General features: G+C 42.6%; 1 protein-coding gene across 3 annotated transcripts; it reads right to left on the minus strand.

Annotated features, from left to right (window-relative positions):
• Positions 1 to 166: 166 nt before the first annotated feature.
• On the minus strand, positions 167 to 22043 carry LOC101120103 (sulfotransferase 2A1-like). 3 transcript variants are annotated; one of them, XM_004015342.6, is made up of 6 exons: positions 21864 to 22043; positions 18646 to 18854; positions 17358 to 17484; positions 14405 to 14499; positions 4500 to 4677; positions 167 to 3292 (listed from the first exon to the last, which is right to left on the minus strand). In XM_004015342.6, exons 1-6 carry the CDS (start codon positions 21997 to 21999, stop codon positions 3180 to 3182), a joined length of 858 nt encoding a protein of 285 aa, XP_004015391.2. In that variant the 5' UTR covers positions 22000 to 22043; the 3' UTR covers positions 167 to 3179. The 3 variants fall into 3 exon arrangements, with proteins under 3 accessions (XP_004015391.2, XP_060254699.1, XP_042088178.1); XM_060398716.1 differs by lacking the exon at positions 21864 to 22043 and adding an exon at positions 19693 to 20240; XM_042232244.2 differs by lacking the exon at positions 21864 to 22043 and adding an exon at positions 19364 to 20240.
• Between the last annotated feature and the right edge of the window lie 339 nt (positions 22044 to 22382).

Genomic DNA, 22382 nt, shown 5'->3' on the forward strand with positions numbered 1-22382 from the left:
AAAAACTTCCCAGACCAGGTATTGAACCTGTGTCCCTTGTACTGGCAGGCAGAATCCTAACCGCTGGACCACCAGGGAAGCCTTAAAAATATATATATATTAAATAAGCTTTGTTATTTTTTCAACACTTTTAAATATATAGGAAAATTGTAAAGAATTCTCATAGTCTCATAGTCCGTACTTTATTCAGACTTCCTTAGTTTTTACCTAATATCCTTTCTTTGGCCCAAGGTCCCATCTCAGACATGATGTTACATTGGGTCTTCATGTCTCCTTAGGTCTCGGCTATGACAGTTTCTCAGACTTTCCTTGTCTTTGATGACTTTGACAGTTTTGAGGATTGGTTACTGGTCAGGTATTTTGGAAAAGCTCCCTCTCTTGGGGTGTGCCCAATGTTTTTCTCATAATTAGACTGGGTTTCTGGGTTTTGGAGAGGAAGATCACAGAGGAAAAATACTAGCACAGTCACAACACTCAGAGGGTATTTACTATCAACCTGACATCTCATTGTTGATGTTGACTTTGATCACCTGGCAGAAGTAATGTTTGTTGGATTTTCCCATGGTAAATTTACTCTCCCCGTCTTTTTTTTTTCTAAATGTTTTGGCCATGCCTCATGTCATGTGGGATCTTAGTTCTCTGATCAGAGATTGAACCCATACCCCTTGCTTTGGAAGCTCAGAGTCTTAACCACTGGAGTGCCAGGGAACTCCTTACCTTCCCTCCTTTTTATATGGATATATTTAAAACATGAAGTCTAGATGTGAAGGTATTCATGAGAACACATTGTGTAAACTCTTATTGAGGATCTTCTCTGAAACTATTGTCTGGCACCATTTAAATGATCAAATGTTATTTAAAAAAGAAAAGAAAAGCTGAGGATATGTTCCAGATAGAGGAGAATGTAAACTAAACCCTGGATTGACTTCTAGACCACAGAAAAGGCTATTATTTCATTATTGGGAGAGTTGACCACATTTGAATGCACGCTGTGGATTAGATAATAACATTGCATCAATACAAACTTCCCTGATTTCTGTCATTTTTGTGGATTATAAGTGAAATATTTTTGATCTTAGAAAATATAAAGCTTTTTAAAAGTAATTGTATTTATTTATTTTTAACTCTGCTGGGTCTTAGTTGCTGCCCAGGCTTTTTCTCTAGTTGTGGCGAGCAGGGCTACTCTCTAATTGAGGTGAGCAGGCATCTCATTGCTGCGGTTTCTCCTGTGGAGCAGGGCTCTCGGGCCCGAGGGCTTCAGAGTTGTGGCTCCCGAGCTCTGGAGCACAGGCTCAATAGTTGTGACACACGGGCTAAGTTGCTCTGTGACATGTGGGATTTCACAGACCAGGGAGGAACCCGTGTCTCCTGCATTGACAAGTGGATTCTTAACTACTGAGCCACCAGAGAAGCCCCGTACGCTGAAGTTTTGAAGGATGAAAGGAAAGGATTTCTGTAACTTACTCTCAAATGGCTGAAAACGTTTATATTGTATATTAGAGTGAAAGAAATGAGAGCGTAATCTAGTAAATGTTAACAACAGGTTAGTGTTGGTAAATCTGTGTGAATTATACACAAGAATTTTGTGTGTATTGCTTGCAAGATTCCCCTAAGTTTGAAGATAATTAAAAATAAAAAAAGTTGCTCAGTCATGTCCAACTCTTTGCAACCCCATGGGCTATAAAGTCCTTGGAATTCTCTAGGCCAGAATAGGAATGGGTGGCCTATTCCTTTTCCAGGGGATCTTCCTGACCCAGGAATTGAACAGGGTTCTCCTGCATTGCAGGGTGGTTCTTTACCAACTGAGATTTCAGGGAAGCCCTTAAAACATCAAAATTAAAACTAAATAAATAGATGTAGTGACAATGAGCTACAGTGAAATTGGGATACCATGGATTTAAATCTTTCACACTTTTTTTTTATAGCAACCTATTTTTTTAAGAAATCTATTTGTTCTTTTTTTTTTTTTGGCCACTCTGTGTAGCCTGTGGGATCTTAGTTCCCAATGCAGGGATCTCTGCATTGGAAGCACAGAGTTTTAACCACTGGACCACTAGGGAAGTCCCTGAAATCTCTCTTTTTAAGCATAAGAGACAAGAACTTGCTTTAGACTCACAGGTATGAGGGTGAAATTACATGGCAGGATCCAGTTCTTATTTGCCATTTCATCATTAACATACTTAGAATTAATGAAACGCTTCCAGGTTTTAGTGGTTGGGCTGCGAGAATTCTCTTTTTGGCCACATTGAAAATCTATAATAGCAATTGTTATTTCACGGGTCCCAACTTCTGTTACCCAGTGGAGGACTCTAGGATTCAAGGCTTCCCACATTCACATAACAAGCAAAAAGAAGAATGCCTGCTTCTGAAATATTGACTCCAGAAGTAATTAAAGAACATTTAGGTTGATATCATTTCCTGGTGGGCTTCATTCAGCTAAAATTAGGACCATCCAGGGCTTCTCTTCCATATCCATATAGGACTACTAGAAACACCATAGTTTTGATTCTACGGATGTGAGAGTTGGACCATAAAGAAGGCTGAGCCCCAAAGAATTGATGTTTTCAAATTGTGGTGCTTCTGCGCTGCAGAAGACTCTTGAGAGTCCCTTGGACAGAAGGAGATCAATCCAGTCAATCCTAAGGAAATCAACCCTGAATACTCATTGGAAGGACTGATGCTGAAGTTGAAGCTCCAATACTTTGATCACCTGATGTGAAGAGCCGATCATTGGAAAAGACTCTGCTGCTGAGAAAGATTAGGGCAAAAGGAGGAAGGGGCATCAGAGGATGAGATGGTTAGATTGCATCACAGACTCAATGGACATGCATTTGAGCCAACTTGCAGATAGTTGGTGACAGAGGACCCTGGCGTGCTGCAGTTCATGGGGTCACAAAGTGTCGGACACAGCTTAGTGACTGAACAACAACAACGCTTCTTGCGTTATTTCTTGACCTCTCTGTATGAATGAAATGAAACACTATAAACAATTTTTGAAAGCTGGGATACCAAGAAGCAAAATAGGGGTACTCTGATAATCCTCAAAGATGCAGACATTGGATCAATTGAAGCACCAGGATGAAATAACAGGTTTCATGCAATTCCTCCCAGTCCTTCACATATACGAGGACAGGAGAGCAATTATCATTGTCCATATAAGATCCAGAAGTTTTTGATCATTATTTCCACAGGAACAGATCTTGAGGAAGGTCTGCCATCTTCTCCTGGAATAGTTGATCAAAGGTTTCAGCTTGGGCCACCGTGAAGTAATTTTTCCAGTCCCCAGCCACGCCTGACAAACACAAAATAGAGACTCACGTCAGATCTAGGGGTAGGTCTCAAGACTCCAATACATATCTTCTAGATCTATTTATTTTAATGCATTGCTATTAAGTAGTACACAACACATTCTTACATGGTTTATTTTATATATGTTTTAAAATTTATTTATTTGTGGCTGTGCTGAGTCTTTGTGGCTGTGCATCAGCTTTCCCCAGTTGCAGCGAGCACAGGCCACTCTCTAGTTTGAGTGCACAGGCTTCTCTTGTTGCCAAGCATGTGCTCTAGAGCTCAGCCTCAGCAGGTGTGGTGCATGGGCTTAGTAGCCCACAGCCAATGGGCAACTAATCGAACCTGTGTCCCCTGCGTTGTCAGGCAGATTCTTAACCACTAAACCATCAGGGAAGCCCTCGATCTATTTCCTTCTGTCTGTTTGACATGGAAGTTCCAGTTAATACAGCAGAATGACTCATGGTTTGTTGTTTTCATATGCCTAATGGTCATACTCATTTACACATTGGCCTGCTTGGAACAATTTCCTGCCTTCTCTTCTCTCATCTTGAATGAAATTCATCATCAATAACACTGCTTTATTTTCTATAACAGATCTTCCCTGGTGGCTCAAATGGTAAAGAATCTGCCAGCAATGCAGGAAACCCAGGTTCAGTCCCTGGGTTGGGAAGATCCCCTGGAGGAGGGCATGGCAACCCACTTGATTATTCTTGCCTGGAGAATCTCATGGACAGATGTCCATGGGGTCTGTAATAAGCAGTGTCTAGTCACTTTTCACAACTTCTATTTCTACCACCTCCATCCAAGCCAACATCATTTCTCACCTGCATTATTGTATTAGATATCTAACTACTCTTCTCTTTTTTTAAATTGTTTATTATTTATTTGGTCATGCCATTATTTATTTTGCAGCCAAATAACCAAGACATAAAACAGAAACAATATTGCAACAAGTTCAATAAACACTTCAAAATGGTCCACACCAAAACAAATTAATCTTAAATAACTTTCTCAAGCACCTGCAGCCCACATCAGTACTCTAAAAAGAGATGCCCTAATAAGGGCTCACAAGAGATAATCTCAACTGATGAGCAATTTAAATTGATAAATTCAAACATTCCCTACTCCCAGTGGTTAGTGCCCTATTATAAGCCAAGAATAATCTCTACATATTCTGATCCATTTTGAAGGCAGAATGTTTTCTTTACCTTTTCTCAAAAGTTGTCCATTCTCCTCAAAATACTGACCCTTCAGGAGGGAATAATTGGACATATTGTTTTCTTTCATGGCCTGGAAAGAACTGTTTTTGAGGACTGAGTTCAGTTCTTCTGGTTCTAGTTTCTTGCCCAGGAATCGGCAGATCTTCTCCACAGTGCTCCTTGTGTCCTAGAAGAAGAGAAAATCTGAGAGATTATGTGAAAGAGCAAGGACATAGAAAAGGAGATGAGGGGGAGGAGACAGCAGAAAGAGGAGGGGGAGAGAGGAGAGGAAAAGAGGAAAGAAATGCAGAGACATGAGTAGGGCTAGAGTTGGAGGAGTCCAGAGTGGGTGAACGGGGTGACTGACATTGACACATAGACACTATCAACACTAAGAAAAGAATAGGTAACCTATGAGAACCTACTGTATACACAGAGAACTCTAGTCAAGCTCTGTGGTGACTTAAATGGGAAGGAAATAATAATAATAATAAAGAGGGGATATATGCATAGGTATAGCTGATTCACTTTACACCAGAAGCTATATACACTGTAAAGCAACTATATGTCAATAAAACTTTTGAAAAATTTAAAAATGACTTAGAGAGAGGTTGAAAAAAGTAGATCGAAAGACCATGATGGATTTCCCAGTATAGTTGAATTCAGGACACATTGAAACACTAAAGTGCTGGGTTTGTTAAGGAGACTTAAGAAGGGCTTCTGGAGTTATAATCAGGGTTAGGGAAGAGAGCTTCAGGGAGAAATTGACAAAAATTTAAGGAGTTGATTTCAAGCCTTGGTTATGCGCCCAAATAATGCTGTTTTTCACAACTAACATTTGAACAAAACAAGAGAGCTTTACCATATCTTCTTATTTATTATCTCAATACTTCACATATGATCTTGGGAGATTATGATAAGAAAAAGGATTTTATAACCAGAATGGCTTTGCTTTAAATCAGACTTTCCTCTTAGAGGTATAATGCTTTAAAGGTTTTCTTTATTCCATGAGCCTTCAGTATGGTCTAACAAGTAATCACACACTTGGGGTAGTCCTAAGATGGTGGAGGAATAGGACGAGGAGACCACTTTCTCCCCCACAAATCCATCAAAAAATCATTTGAATGCTGAGCAGCTTCTACAAAACAACTTCTGAGCTCTGGCAGAATACTCCAGTCACCCAGAAAGGCAGCCCATTCTCTTCAAAAGGAGGTAGGACAAAATATAAAAGACAAAAAGAAAGACAAAATTGTTAGGGACAGAGATCTGTCCCAGGGAGGGAATCGTGAAGGAGAAGCTTCCAAACACCAGGAAACCCTCTCACCAGCGGGTCTGTGGGGAGTTTTGGAATTTCAGAGGGCAACATAACTGGGAGGGGGGAAAAAAAAAAGCCCGCAGAATATGTGCCTTAAGCACAACTCCCAGCAGAGAAATAGCCTAGATGCTCGCGTCTGGCACCAGCAAGTGGGGGAGGTGCAGGATGCATGCTTAGGGTAAGGACCGGGCCTGAATGCTCAGAGGATAATCTGAAGGAGCTAACATGAGATAGCAACCCAAACTGTGGGATAGCCAGAGAGAGAGGAAAAAAAGAGAGAGAGAGAACTTTCCCTCAAAAAGCTCTAACCTAAGTCACAGCCTGGTCTGCTCCCAGAACAAAGGATTGAGTGAATACAATAGGAGAGCTAGCTGGCTGCAGACTGGCCCATCTCCATGCCAGAGGCAGAGACAGGTGGGCGACAGCCAGAGCTGGAAGGCAGGGGGCAATCTTGGCCCCAGAGACAGCATCCTATACCAAAGTGTGAGCAGGCTCCCAGTTGCTAACTAAGTCTTCCTGGGATCTTGGATGGTTGACATCTGCCAGGAGGGTCGCAGCCTGAGATCAGCCCCCCAGAGGAGACACAGGGCACACCTGAGATGGCTCTTTTGCGACACACCCAGGAAACTGAGCGGCTGGGACCGGGGAGGTGATAAAATGTGCTGCACACCTGGGAGAGTGCGCTCAAAAAGCACCTGGTCATCTGAGCTCCTCGGACCTGGGAAGGTCACAAAATGCAGGCCCAACCAAGTCTCTGCCTTTGTGGAGTACTCAAGAACCTGAACCTGAGCAGTTTAGACTTGGGAAGTGCACGCAACCCAGGGCCTGCTTTGGACAGTTCCCCTTCAGAGCAGCCTGGAGCCTGAGCAGTGTAGAGTGGGAAAGCATAGGGGCCATGAAAGTGAAAGTGAAAGTAGCTCAGTTGTGTCTAACTCCTTGTGACCCGATGGATTATGCAGTCCATGGAATTCTCCAGGCCAGAATACTGGAGTGGGTAGCCTTTCCCTTTTCCAGGGGATCTTCCCAAACCACGGATTGAACCCACGTCTCCCACGTTGCAGGCAGATTCTTTACCAGCTGAGCCACAAGGGACACAAGAGCCACAGGGGGCTGAGCTGAGGCAAACCCAGTGTGGTCCATACACTGCGAGCACTCCCCACACATGCCAGTGAAAATTGTTTGCAGTATTCCTTCCACCCTACAGCACAACTGAGCAAGTGAGCCTAAATAAGTGACCATCTTCGCCTCCTTGTGTCAGGGTGGAAATTAGACAGTGAAGAAACTTGCAAGCAGAGGCAGCAAAAATAAGCAAAGAGGGAGCGGCTCTGGAAGTGACAGGTGCAACAAATTAAAACTCTGTAGTTTGCATTGACTAAGCATTGGAATGGAGAAGGCAATGGCACCCCACTCCAGTACTCTTGCCTGGAAAATCCCATGGACTGAGGAGCCTGGTAGGCTGCAGTCCATGGGGTCGCTAAGAGTCGGACACGACTGAGCGACTTCACTTTGACTTTTCACTTTCATGCATTGGAGAAGGAAATGGCAACCCACTCCAGTATTCTTGCCTGGAGAATCCCAGGGATGGGGGAGCCTTGTGGGCTGCTGTCTATGGGGTCGCACAGAGTCAGACACAACTGAAGCGACTTAGCACCAGCAGCAGCAGCAGCAAGCATTGGAAGAGGCCTATAGACCTTGAGAGGAGAAGGCAATGGCATCCCACTCCAGTACTCCTGCCTGGAAAATCCCATGGGTGGAGGAGCCTGGTAAGCTGTAGTCCATGTGGTTGCTGGGGGTCGGACACGACTGAGCAACTTCACTTTTGACTTTTCACTTTCATGCATTGGAGAAGGAAATGGCAACCCACTCCAGTGTTCTTGCCTGGAGAATCCCAGGGATGGTGGAGCCTGGTGGGCTGCCGTCTATGGGGTCACACAGAGTCGGACACTACTGAAGTGACTCAACAGCAGCATAGACCTTGAGAAGAAGTATAAGATGGAACAAGGAACTATCTGCAACTGAACTGACCCCACGCTGTCCTCAACAGCTCCAGAGAAATTCCTAGATATATTTTTACTATTATCATTATTTAGTTTTTAAAAAATTTTTAATTTCTTTATTACTCCTTTAATTTTCATTTTTATAACCTACTATTACCTTGCAAAAAAGACCCTATTTTTAAAGCAAATTTCACATATATATTTTTTATAATTTTTGTGATTGATATTATTTTGTATTTTGAGAGTTTAACCTTTACTCGAGATTTTTTTCATCTTTGCTTATTGGTATTTGTTATCAATTTTGTACCATTAAGAATCTAATCTTCAGTACTTATTTTTACTTAGGGATGTGATTACTGGCTTGATTGCTCTCTCCCCTTTAGACTCTCCCTTTTCTCCCCCAGGTCACCTATATCTCCTCCCTCCCCCTTCTCTTCTCTACTTAACTCTGTGAATCTCTCTGGGTGTTTCAGGCTGTAGAGAACACTTAGGGAACTGATTACTGGCTAGATTGGTCTCCCCCTTTTTGACTGTCCCTCTTCTCCTCTTGGTTACCTCTATCTCCCTCCTCCCTCTTCTCTTCTTTATGTAACTCTGACTTTCTCTGGCTGTCCCTCACTGTAGAGAATCTTTTCACCATTAACCTACATGTTTTATCACCAGTGCTGTATGGATGGAGAAATCTTGAGGCTACTCAAAGAATGAGACTGAAAGCCAGAGTCAGGAGGCTGAAATCCAAAACTTGAGAACAGCAGAGAACTCCTAACTCCAGGGAATATTAATTGACAACAGCTCATCCAAAACCCTCCATACTTACACTGAAACCAAGTTCCACCCAACAGCCAACAAGTTCCAGAGCGAGACATACCATGCTAATTCTCCAGCAATGCAGGAACATAGCCCTGAGCATTAAAGTAGAGACTGCCCAAAGTCACATCAAACCTATCATGCTGCTGCTGCTAAGTCACTTCAGGTGTGTCCGACTCTGTGCGACCCCATAGACGGCCGCCCACCAGGCTCCCCTGTCCCTGGGATTCTCCAGGCAAGAACACTGGAGTGGGTTGCCATTTCCTTCTCCAATGCGTGAAAGTGAAAAGTGAAAGTGAAGTTACTCAGTTGTGTCCGACTCTTAGCGACCCCATGGACTGCAGCCTACCAGGCTCCTCCATCCATGGGATTTTCCAGGCAAGAGTACTGGAGTGGGGTGCCATTGCCTTCTCCAAAACCTATCATAGACACCTCCAAACTCGCTACTGGATGCTTCATTGCACTCCAGAGAGAAGAGATCCAGCTCTACCCACCAGAACACTGATGCAAGCTTCCCTAACCAGGAAACCTTGACAAGCCACTAGTCTAACCCCACCCACAGGGAGAAACCTCCACAAGAAAGAGGAACCACAAACTTCCAGAATAGAGAAAGTCCATCCCAAACAAAGCAATCTAAACAAAATGAAAAGGCAGAGCAATATTCAGCAGGTAAACAACATGATAAATGCCCACTAAACCAAACAAGAGGAGGAGATAGGGAGTCTACCTGAAAAAGAACTCAGAATAATGATAGTAAAGATGATCCAAAATCTTGAAAACAAAATGCAGTTACAGATAAATAGAATAGAGACAAGGATTGAGAAGATGCAAGAAATGTTTAACAAGGACCCAGAAGAAATAAAACAGTCAGTCAATAATGAATAACGCAATAACTGAGATCAAAAGCACTCTGGAGGGAGCCAACAGTAGAGTAACTAAGACAGAAGATAGGATAAGTGAAATGGAAGATGGCATGGTGGAAATAAATGAAGCAGAGAGGAAAAAAGAACAAAGAATTAAAGGAAATGAGGACAACCTCAGAGACCTCTGGGACAATGTTAAACACCCCAACATTTAAATCATAGGAGTCCCAGAAGAAGAAGACCAAAAGAAAGGCCATGAGAAAATACTTAAGGAGAAAATAGTTGAAAACTTCCCTAAAATGGGGAAGGAAATAGCCACCCAAGTCCAAGAAACCCAGAGGGTCCCAAACAGGATAAAATCAAGGTGAAACACCCCAAGACACATATTAATCAAGTTAACAAAGATCAAACACAAAGAGCAAATATTAAAAGCAGCAAGGGTAAAACAACAAATAACACACAAGGGGATTCCCATAAGGATAACAGCTGATCTTTCAATAGAAACTCTTCAGGCCAGGAGGGACTGGCAGGACATGCTTAAAGGGATGAAAGAGAAAAACCTACAACCCAGATTACTATACCCAGCAAGGATCTCATTCAAATATGAAGGAGAAATCAAAAGCTTTACAGATAAGCAAAGCTGAGAGAATTCAGCACCACCAAACCAGCTCTTCAATAAATGTTAAAGGATCTTCTCTAGACAGAAAACACAGAAAAGGTTTATAAACACAAACTTTACATGATACAATAGACCAGTTAGACCTAACTGAAATCTGGGACATTTCACCCCAAAATAATGAATTTCACCTTTACCTCAAGTGCACATGGAACATTCTCGAGGATAGATCACATCCTGGCCATAAATCTAGCCTTGGTAAAGTCGAAAACATTGAAATCATTTCAAGCATATTTTCTGTTCACGATGCAGTAAGATTAGACATCAACTACAGGAAAAGAAACTACTAAAAATACACACATATGGAGGCTAAACAACACACTTCTGAATAACCAACAAAACACAGAAGAAAGCAAACAAGAAATCAAAATATGCATAGAAACGAATGAAAATGAAAACACAACAACCCAAAACCTATGGGATTCAGTAAAAGCAGTGCTAAGGGGACAGTTCATAGCAATACAAGCTTACTGCAAGAAACAAGAGAAAAATCAAATAAATAACCTAACTTTACACCTAAAGCAACTAGAAAAAGAAGAAATGAAGAACCCCAGGGTTAGTAGAAGGAAAGAAATCATAAAAATTAGAGCGGAAATAAATGAAAAAGAAACCTAGGAGACTACAGCAAAAATCAACAAAACTAAAAGCTGATTCTTTGAGAAGATAAATATAATAGACAAACCATTAGCCAGACTCATCAAGAAAAAAAGGGAGAAGAATCAAATCAACAAAATTAGAAATGAAAATGGAGAAATCACAACAGATAACACAGAAATACAAAGGATCATAAGAGAGTATTATCAGCAACTAAATGCCAAAAAAATGGACAATTTGGAAGAAATGGATGAATTCTTAGAAAAATATAACCTTCTGAAACTGAACCAGGAAGAAGTAGAAAATCTTAACAGACCCAACACAAGCACAGAAATCAAAACTGTAATAAAAAATCTTCCAACAAACAAAGCCCAGGACCAGATGGCTTCACAGGTGAATTCTACCGAAGATTTAGAGAAGAGCTAACACCTATCGTACTCAATTTCTTCCAGAAAATTGCAGAGGAAGGTAAACTGCCAATCTCATTCTATGAGGGGACCATCACCTTAATACCAAAACCAGACAAAGCTGCCACGAAAAAAGAACTACAGGCCAATATCACTGATGAACATAGATGAAAAAATCCTTAACAAAATTCTAGCAAACAGAATCCAACAATATATTAAAAAGATCATATATCATGACCAAGTGGGCTTTATCCCAGGGATGCAAGGATTCCTCAATATTGGCAAATCAATGTGATACATGACATTAACAAATTGAAAGATAAAAGCCATATGATTATCTCAATAGATGAAGAGAAAACCTTTGACAAAATTCAACATCCATTTATGATAAAACCCTCCAGGAAGCAGGCATAGAAGGAACATACCTCAACATAATAAAAGTCATATATGGTAAACCCACAGCAAACATTATCCTCAGTGGTGAAAAATTGAAAGCATTTCCCATAAGGCAGGAATAAGACAAGGATGCCCACTCTCACCACTACTATTCAACATAGTTTTGGAAGTTTTAGCCACAGCAATCAGAAAAGAAAGAGAAATAAAAGGACTCCAGATTGGAAAAGAAAAAGTAAAACTCTCACTGTTTGCAGATGACATGATCCTCTACATAAAAAACCCTAAAGACTCCACCAGAAAATTACTAGAGCTAATCAATGAATACAGTAAAGTTGCAGGATAAAAAATTCACACACAGAAATCCCTTGCATTCCTATACACTAACAATGAGAATAAAGAAAGAGAAATTAAGGAAATAATTCCATTCACCATTGTGATGAAAAGGATAAAATACTTAGAAATAAAGCTACCTAAAGAAACAAAAGACCTATATATAGAAAACTAGAAGACACTGATGAAAGAAATCCGAGATGACACAAATAGATGGAGAAATATACCATGTTCATGGATCGGAAGAATCAATACAGTGAAAATGAGTAAACTACCCAAAGCAATCTATAGATTCAATGCAATCCCTATGAAGCTACCAATGGTATGTTTCAGAGAACTAGAACAAATAATTTCACAAATTGTATGGAAATACAAAAAACCTTGAATAGCCAAAGCAATCTTGAGAAAGAAGAATGGAACTGGAGGAATCAACCTGCCTGACTTCAGACTATACTTAAAAAGCTACCATCATCAAGACAGTATGGTACTGGCACAAAGACAGAAATATAGATCAATGGAACAAAATAGAAAGCCCAAAGATAAATCCACATACCTATGGACACCTTATCTTTGACAAAGGAAGCAAGAATATACAATGGAGAAAAGATAATCTCTTTAACAACTGATGCTGGGATAACTGGTCAACCACTTGTAAAAGAATGAAACTAGAACTCTTTCTAACACCATACACAAAAATAAACTAAAAATGGATCAAAGATTTAAATGGAAGACCAGAAACTATAAAACTGCTAGAGGAAAACATAGGCAAAGCACTTTCTGATATAAATCACAGCAGGATCCTCTATGACCCACTGCCCAGAGTAATGGAAATAAAAGCAAAAATAAACAAATGGGACCTAATTAAACTTAAAAGCTTTTGCACAACAAAGAAAACTATAAGCAAGGTGAAAAGACAGCCTTCAGAATGAGAGAAAATGATACCAAATGAAGCAACTGCCAAAGAATTAATCTCAAAAATAGACAAGCAGCTCATGCAGCTCAATTCCAGAAAAATAAATGACCCAATCAAAAAATGGGCTAAAGAACTAAACAGACATTTTTCCAAAGACATACAGATGGCTAACAAACACCTAAAAAGATGCTCAATATCACTCATTATCAGAGAAATGCAAATTAAAACTACATTGAGGTACCATCTCACGCTGGTCAGAAGGCTGGTATCAAAAAGCCTACAAACAATAAATGCTGGAGAGGGTGTGGAGAAAAGGGAACACTCTTACACTGTTGGTGGGAATGCAAACTAGTACAGCCACTATGGAGACTCCTTAAAACACTGGAAACAGAACTTGCATATGACCCAGCAATCCCACTGCTGGGCATACACACCAAGGAAACCAGAACTGAAAGAGACACATGTACCCTAATGTTCATCGCAGCACTGTTTACAATAGCTAGGACATGGAAGCAACCTAGACGTTGACTGGCAGGTGAATGGATATGAAAGCTGTGGTACATATACACAATGGAATATTACTCAGCTATTAAAAAGAATGCATTTGAATCAGTTCTAATGAGGTGGATGAAACTGCAGCCTATTATACAGAGTGAAATAAGTCAGAAAGGAAAACACCAATACAGTATATTCATGCATATATATGGAATTTAGAAAGATGGTATATGTGAGAGAGCAAAAGAGACACAGATGTAAAGAACAGACTTTTGGACTCTGTGGGAGAAGACCAGGGTGGGATGATTTGAGAGAATAGCATTGAAACATATATATTACCATTTGTGAAATAGGTCACCAGTCCAGGTTCAATGCTTGAAACAGGGTGCTCAGGGCTGGTGCACTGGGATGACTCTGAGGGATGGGATGGGGAAGGAGGTGGGAGGGGGGTTCAGGATGGGGAACACGTGTACACCCATGGCTGATTCATGTGAATGTATGGCAAAAACCACTACAATATTATAAGATAATTAGCTTCCAATTAAAATAAATAAATTAAATAAAATAAATCACACACCTATAAAAATAACAAGAACAATATGGACAGAACAGAACAAAAATCCTAACAAAAAGAAAACAAAGGAGCTCCCCTGGGCTCAGTGTTAAAGATTCTGCCTGTCAGTTCAGGAAACCTGGGTTTGATCCCTGGTCTGGGAAGATCCCACCTGCCTCGGAGCAGCTCAGCTCATGCGGCATAACTTTTAAGCCTGTGCTCTAGAATCCGGGCACTGCAACAAGAGTACTCCTGTCTCATCAGACCTAGAGAAAGCCTGAGGACAGCCAAGAAGACCCAGCACAGCCAATACATAAATAAAATTCTTTTGTAAAAAAGCCCTTCACCTTATGGTGAAACAAAGAAAAACATGTGAAGAAAGAGAGCATGGAGCTTTGAAGTGTCAACCAGAAATGAGGCAATGAAGACCAGGTTGCTATTCTCACTCCTATTGACTATAGGCCAAACTTTGAGAAAGTGAAAGGGAGACCCAGGGGAATGGAGGGAAGGTGGGGGGAGTGCAGATGGTGGTGAGAGAGAGGGTGCTGACTGTAAGAGCAATAGTTACCCATTTCATCTCTTCATAACTCAGTATCAGGAAGTTCTCCTTGTCTCTCATGGACATCCAGCCCCGAATGTGGTCAAACCACGATCCAAATAGCACTGCATGGAGGGGAGGCAGAAAGAGTGAGTAGATAACACATGGAATGAAAGCAGGGATTCATACACTAGGTTCACTCTGTGGGCACAATTGCTAGCACAATGCCGGGCACATTTACGCTTGTTATAACCGGTATCCAACACCATGCATCTGCCCTTTAACAAGCCTAATGCCTTTGCAGCAGGGTCTTTTTTTTTTTTAACTTTATTTTGCTTTACAATACTGTATTTGGTTTTGCCATACATTGACATGAATCAGCCATGGGTGTACATGAGTTCCCAATCCTGAACCCCCCCCCCCACCTCCCACCCCATATCATCTCTCTGGATCATCCCCATGCACCAGCCCCAAGCATCCTGTATCCTGTATCGAACATAGACTGGCGATTCGTTTCTTACCTGATAGTATACATGTTTCAATGCCATTCTCCCAAATCATCCCACCCTCTCCCTCTCCCACAGAGTCTAAAAGTCCGTTCTATACATCTGTGTCTCTTTTGCAGCAGGTTTTGTATACAGTTTTCAAGGGTCTGTGAGGAGATTGTGTCCAGTGAACCATGTGGTCTGAGAAGTGGCTCTTTTTTGGCCTCTTATCTGTTCAGCATTTAGATATTTTTGCTTGGTAGGTACATTCTCACAACACTTGTGTTTTCCCCCCCTCCCTGTCATCTTCCCTTCATTGTTGCTGTTGGAATTATGATTCCTCAAGAGACCAAATCAGGAAGGGAATACTAGCTTCAGTAGTTGCAGTGCACCCACCTAGTTGCCCCATGGCTTGTGGGATTTTCCGAGACCAGGGATTGAACCCATGTCACCCGCTTTGGCAGGCAGATTCTGAACCACTGGACCACCGGGGAAGTCTTATTGCTCTTTTCCTGAAAGAGTAGCCTGAAGCAAATCAGGAGATACGGCTGAAGAATTCACTCAGGATCAGCTCAACAAAAACTATGACTTCCAGTGTTTGAAGATTGGACTTTAGTGTTGAGGGCGAAAAAAAAAAAGGGAGGGAACCTGAACTGTTCAATATAGAAGTGATGATCGCGTCATAGCCTGGAAGGGCTGCCGAGCATGCAGATGAGGACAATAGAGAGTCTGTAGCGTGACTCCCATAGACCAAGGACATCACTAGATTCTCCCGTGTTGACAGCAGCACCATTAACTGTCTTGGTGACCAGTGTGTCCCTAGCTGCCCAAGAAGCAGAAAAGATGTCGACTTCCGGCAGAATGTTGGCAGACAGGGGGCAGAGTGAATGTCCACTGATGGCAGGATGCCCTCTGTGAGCATCAAAGAGCGACATTAATAGATCTCTTAATGACATTACTAAGGTCTCTTTGCTTTATTTCATGTTGCATTTGATTATTTATTTGTCCTCTCACACTGATGATAATGGGGCTTCCCAGGGGGCAGCAGTGGTAAAGAATCTGCCTGCCAATGCAAGAGGGCTAGAGATGTGGGTTCGATCCCTGGGTCAGGAAAATCCCCTGGAGGAGGGAACAGTAACCCACTCCGATATTCTTGGACAATTCCATGGACAGAGGAGCCTGGCGGGCTACAGTCCAGGGAGTTGCAACGAGTCAGAGACAACTGATGGACTGAGCACGCACACACAAGTGGCAAGCCCCGCTCTAGGGCCTGGAGTCAACAATGAAAAACTCAAAGACGTTGCATCTTGGTGGAGAGACATGTGGCAGAAACAAATAAATAGAATACATACTCACTGGTGATGAGTACTAAGGGGGGGGAAAGATGAAACTATAGAGATGGGAGAGATGCTGTTTTGTATAGTTTATGAAAAGGATCAGACATGACTGAACGACTAAACAATGGCCCTCTCCAGTGAAGATGTCCATGAGCTGTTAAAGAAACAGTTCTGAAACCAGGAGATGTATCACAGGTGAGGTACTAGACTCATCACATAGTTTTGGGAAAAACTGCAACATTTCAAGTATCTGAGAATGCCTAGAAGCTCTGCATAATTAAAAGTACAGAGAGGTTTCCCTGGTGGTACAGTGGCTAAGACTGTGCTCCAATGCAGGGGGTCAGGGTTCTACCCCTGGTCAGGGAACTAGATCCCCCATGCTGCAATGAAAGAACCCCCAAGCCACAACTAAGATAGAAGAATTCACCTTCCACATCTAAGACCTGATGCAGCCAGATAAATGAATAATTAATTCAAAAAAATAGAGGTCCTGAGTGAATGCGTGCCAAGTCACTACAGTTGTGCCTGACTCTCTGCAATCCCAGTGACTGGAGCGTTCCAGGCTCCTCTCTATGGGATTTTCCTGGCAAGAATACTGGAGTGGGTTGTCACGCCCTCCTCCAGGAGATCTTCCCGACCCAGGGACAGAACCTGTATCTCCTGCATCTCCTGTATTACAGCCAGATTCTTTACCCACTGAGCAAGCTGGGAAGCCCATAAAGGTCCTGGGGTAATGCATACAGTTTTTAGACACAGAGGACAAGAGAATTAAGGGAGTTTTTGAAAGATGCACCCATAAATGGTGGAAAGTCAGGATTGTATTGTCCAGGAAGCCAATGAAAGTTGACTTTCAGAAAGTCTCCTGACTTTCACAAATTCAGGAGGGTACAGGAGAAGAATGTGAATGCTTTGTGTTAGTATTAGGTCATGCAGATTCAGAAGACAGCTAGGATAGTTTCTGATGGGGCAAACAAAGGGCTGGTTGAAATCCTGCTTTACAAGATAATATGTGGATTTAGAAAATTTCGGTTCCAGTGGTGATGGAACCCTATACCCATGCATTGGTAAGATGTAGAGACATCAAGTTGGGTAAAAAAAATAAAAAGAGGTCTGATGAAGGACTCTGACAACTCCGAGCTTTCACATTTTATATTCACTCACCATTTCCTTCGACAAACCAGTCAAAGTATTGTTCCAGTGACTGTGGTCTCTTAACAAATTTTGCACTCCTCCAGAAAAAATAACCAGACACAAACACATCTCTGGGATTTCTGATGAGGTAGATCATCTTAAAGAGAAAAATTGGATCATGAAAAATCAATAGTCATTTTCTAACCTTCTTAATCATCATAAAAATGGAAAAAAAAAAACCCAGTTCTTAGAAAGTGCCCTTTAAATATCATGGATTATTTTAATAAACTAGTTATTATATTCATTAATCAAATGTGTATTTTAAAATTCCAGTGAACTAGTCACTGGACCAATTCAGTCCAGTTCAGTTCAGTCGCTCAGTCCTGTCTGACTCTTTGCGACCCCATGAATCGCAGCACGCCAGGCCTCCCTGTTCATCACCATCTCCCGGAGTTCACTCAGACTCACACCCATTGAGTCCGTGATGCCATCCAGCCATCTCATCCTCGGTCGTCCCCTTCTGCTCCTGCCCCCAATCCCTCCCAGCATCAGAGTCTTCTCCAGTGAGTCAACCCTTCTCATGAGGTGGCCAAAGTACTAGAGTTTCAGCTTTAGCATCATTCCTTCCAAAGAAATCCCAGGGTTGATCTCCTTCAGAATGGACTGGTTGGATCTCCTTGCAGTCCAAGGGACTCTCAAGAGTCTTCTCCAAAACCACAGTTCAAAAGCATCAATACTTCGGCGCTCAGCCTTCTTCACAGTCCAACTCTCACATCCATACATGACCACAGGAAAAACCATAGCCTTGACTAGCCAGACCTTAGTCAGCAAAGTAATGTCTCTGCTTTTGAATATGCTATCTAGGTTGGTCATAACTTTTCTTCCAAGGAGTAAGTGTCTTTTAATTTCATGGCTGCAATCACCATCTGCAGTGATTTTGGAGCCCAGAAAAATAAAGTCTGACACTGTTTCCACTGTTTCCCCATCTATTTCCCATGAAGTGATGGGACAGGATGCCATGATCTTCGTAAGACGAAAGCATTGTTCTTTCCCTCTGGGATACTATAGACTAAAGAATCTTCTTGTCAGTGCAAGAGATGCCAGGGATGTGGGTTTAATCCCTGGCTTGGGAAGATACCCTGGAGGAGGGCATGGCAACCCACTCCAGTATTCTTGCCTAGAGAATCTCATGGACAGCAGAGCCTGGTGGGTTACGGTCCATGGGGTTACAAAGAGTCGGACATGACTTAAGCAACAGAGCACCACTGGCCCACCAGGGAAGCCCTGATGAAGACTGTCTTGACTGCTGTACACTGACCTTGGCCTTGGATTTGAAGAAAGACTTGGGGAAGAGTTGGATGGGCAGGTGAGAACTGATGAGACGTGGGCCTTCCTTCTCCTTTAGTAATTCATACCCAACCTTAGTCTCTACCCAGGGGGAGCGGTCCCAAATGGGCTCAGATTGGACCCACTTGGGATCCCCCTTGGAGTAAATCAAGCAGACAGTTTCAATCAACCAGTTTGTTCCTAGATAAAGAAAGGAAAAATATGATCAATCATTGTAATCTGACTTAAAAAAATTCTTATAATGTATACAGATCATAAAAGGTACCAACTTAACCATCTTTAAATGTACAGTTGAATTGTTTAGTCATTCAGTCATGTCCAGCTCTTTTTGCAACCCCATGGACTATAGCCCTCCAGGCTCCTCTGTCCTTGGGATTTCCCAGGCAAGAATACCGGAGTGGGTTGCCATTTCCTTCTCCAGGGGATCTTTCCAACCCAGGGATTGTACCCACTTCTCCTGCCTAGGCAGGCGGACTCTTTACTGCTGAGCCACCAGGCAGCCCTGTACAGCTCTTTAGGGTTAAGTATATGTACATGGTTGTGCAAACAGTCTGCAGAACTTTTCCATCTTGCACAGCTCAACCTCTGTGCCCATTAAGTAACAAGTTCCCATTTTCTTCTCCTTCCAGTCCCTGGCAACCATTCTATTTTCTGTTTCTGATACCTCATTTGAGTGGAGTCATACATACCATGCAGAGCTTGGTGGCTCAGATGATAAAACATCTGCCTGCAATGCAGAAGACCCAGGTTCGATCCCTGGGTCAGAAGATCCCCTGGAGAAGGAAATGGCTACAGAGTCCAGTGTTCGTGCTTGAAGAAACCCATGGACAGGGAAGCCTGGAGGGCTACAGTCTCTGGGATCATGAACAGTCAGACACAACTGAACAACTAACACTTTCACTTCACTCCATACATACTGTGTCTTCATAGTTTATCCGTGTTGCAGCAAGTGTCAGAACTCCATTCCTTTCTAAGGCTGAATAATATTCTCAATATGTGGATAATAAATTTTCTTTACCCATTCATCTGTCAGTGGACCTTTGGGTTGCTTCTATGCTTCGGCTATTTGCTTAAATCCCTTGAACATGTTCCCGTTGCTCTTGGCCTTTTAACAGATTCCCATTGCCCTTGGCTCATCATTACCACTGCACTTCCGATGACTTCAGCCTTGCTTCTTGCCCAGTCACAGTCCCTCTATGACCTTGCCACTCTTAGATGTATGATCCACATCCTTTCAGTCCAGTGGATTTGCCAAGTTCTTTTCCAATTCCTGATCACTATCCATGCTGATATGCTGATACCTTTCCTGGAAAATCTCTCCTTTTTGAAAAGTTATATTTATTTATGCATTTATTTTTGGCTGGGTCTTGCTGCACTTGGGCTTTCTCCAGTTGGGGTGAGCAGGGGGCTACTCTCTAGCTGTGATGCACAGGCTTCTCATTGCAGTGACTTCTCTTGTTGCAGAGCATGGGCTCTAGAGCCTGCAGGCTGCGGTAGTTGTGGCACACGGGCATAATTGCTCCACAGCATGGAGGATCTTCCTGGACCAGGGATTGAACCCATGTCCCCTGCAAGGCAGGCAGATTGTTAACCGCTGGACCATCAGGGAAGTCCTGGAAAATATCTCTTTCCACAAAATAATTTCACATTCACTCTTTAAAAAAATTTTTATTTTCCTGCTGCTAATTCTTTCCTTTATCTAAAAAAATATTTATTTATTTTATCATTAATACCTGTGCTATGTTTTCATTGTTGCACTCAGACTTTCTCTGGTTGCAGTGAGCAGGGGCTACTGAGAAGCCTTCTCATTGCAGTGGCTTCTTTTCTTGTGAAGCACAGGCTCTAGGCACATGGGCCTCAGCAGCTGTGGCCTGTGTGCCCTGGAGCACTGGCTCCGTGGTTGCGGTGTACAGGCTTAGTTGCTCCACAGGATGTGGAATCTTCCCTGACCAGGGATCAAACAGGGACGCCCCACGTTCACTCTTTTTGATCTCAGTTAGTGCCATTTCTTCTATCTTGCTTCTTGGCTGCGGTAGTTATGTTTTATTCCTCACCCCAGCCCTCCCACCTTGTTTTATTGACTTATTACTAACAAGTTAAGGATGTGTATGTTTACACCCTCAGTTCAAAAACAGTGGGGGCAACATGGCAAGACTAAACTCTCCATTGCTCCATTATATTATACAAGTAACTGGATAAGACTTGTTTCTGCTAGCAGGGAGTTTATCATCTCTTTCATATAAAGCAGAAATAGGGCATCCCTAGGGGCTCAGTGGTAAATAATCCACCTGCCAGTGCAGGAAACATGGGTTCAATCTCTGACCCGGGAAGATCCCACAGGCAGTGGGGCAACTAAGCCCATGCGCTGTAACTACTGAGCCGTGAGTCACTGAACTAATGAAGCCCTAGAACCCGGGCTCCACAAGAGAAGTTGCCTCTAGAGAAGCCCTCACACTGCAGCTAGAGAAGGCCCACGCAGCAGAGAAGACCTGACACAGTCCGAAATAAATCAATAGTAATTATAAAAGCAGGAAGCAAAATTCTATTTAAAAAAGAATGTGTATTTTTAAGGTGTACATGGTCATTTGTCACGTGTCGCATTGTGAAAAGACTACCACTGTCAAGCTAATTAACATAGACATCTCACAGAGTTACCTCCCTCCCCTACTTCTTCTAGGGCTTCTCTGGGGGCTCAGTGGTAAGAATCCGCATGCCAGTGCAGGAGACAGAGAGATTAGGACTCAAGCCCTGGGTCAGGAGGATCCCCTGGAGAAGGAGATGGCAGCCCTCTCCAGTATTCTCACCTGGAGAATCCCATGGACAGAGGAGCCTGGCGGGCTATAGTTTATGGGGTTTCACAAAGAGTCGGACGGTACTGAGTGACCAAACAACAGCACCCATTTCCTCTACAGACTTCACTCTCCGTCTTCCTCCACTCCTCTCTACAAACAGCCGAATCTGCCTTAGGCTTCATTCCCATGGTTTCCTCTGATGCCTTTGATTACCCACTCTGAGCACTCAGCTGACTGTGTAACTGCCTGGCTCGACCCTTTTCTCTGGACACCAGTGGTATCAGTGCACGTTTCTATCCCCCTAATGCATTTCCAGCATACAGAAAGCCTTCCATCTCTCTACTGAAGAATGAGGGCCACAGCCACAGCCTGTCAGTACCTGATCCTGCTTCCTTACCTGATTTGGGGAAAGTCAGCAGTAAGACATCCTCATCTTTAACAAGGAAACTCTCCTGCACCTCTCTCAGGAGTTCAGGTGAGTAATCCAGGCTTGGGAAGGGTATCCCTTCAAACCACAAAGACTTTCCTGTCATGATGATGGGCTCTTTCTACCTCTTGTGAGCCTTTTAGCCATAGTCACTACTGGACTGGGAGATCCGTTTTATAGTCAACATCGAACAATCATTAATCTCTCCCAGGTTATTGATGAGTGTGCCTGCCCATAAAAAGAGAGGGTTGCAAGATAGATAATATTAGGCAACCGTGAAGTCATTCAGAGAACATTCTGGTGTGACCTGAGTTTGACCCCACGGGAGGGAACCAGAAGTTTAGTAACAAGATGAAGGGTGTAGACATGTCGTAGATTAAAAATGTATATCTTTAAGTTTATTATTTATTGGCTGTGCCAGGGCTTCATTGCTGTATGTGGGCTTTTTCTAGCTGCAGCAAGCAGGGGTTACTCTCTTGTTGCCAAGCG

This window comes from Ovis aries, chromosome 14 (genome assembly GCF_016772045.2).
Source record: "Ovis aries strain OAR_USU_Benz2616 breed Rambouillet chromosome 14, ARS-UI_Ramb_v3.0, whole genome shotgun sequence".
NCBI classification, from domain to species: Eukaryota; Metazoa; Chordata; class Mammalia; order Artiodactyla; family Bovidae; genus Ovis; species Ovis aries.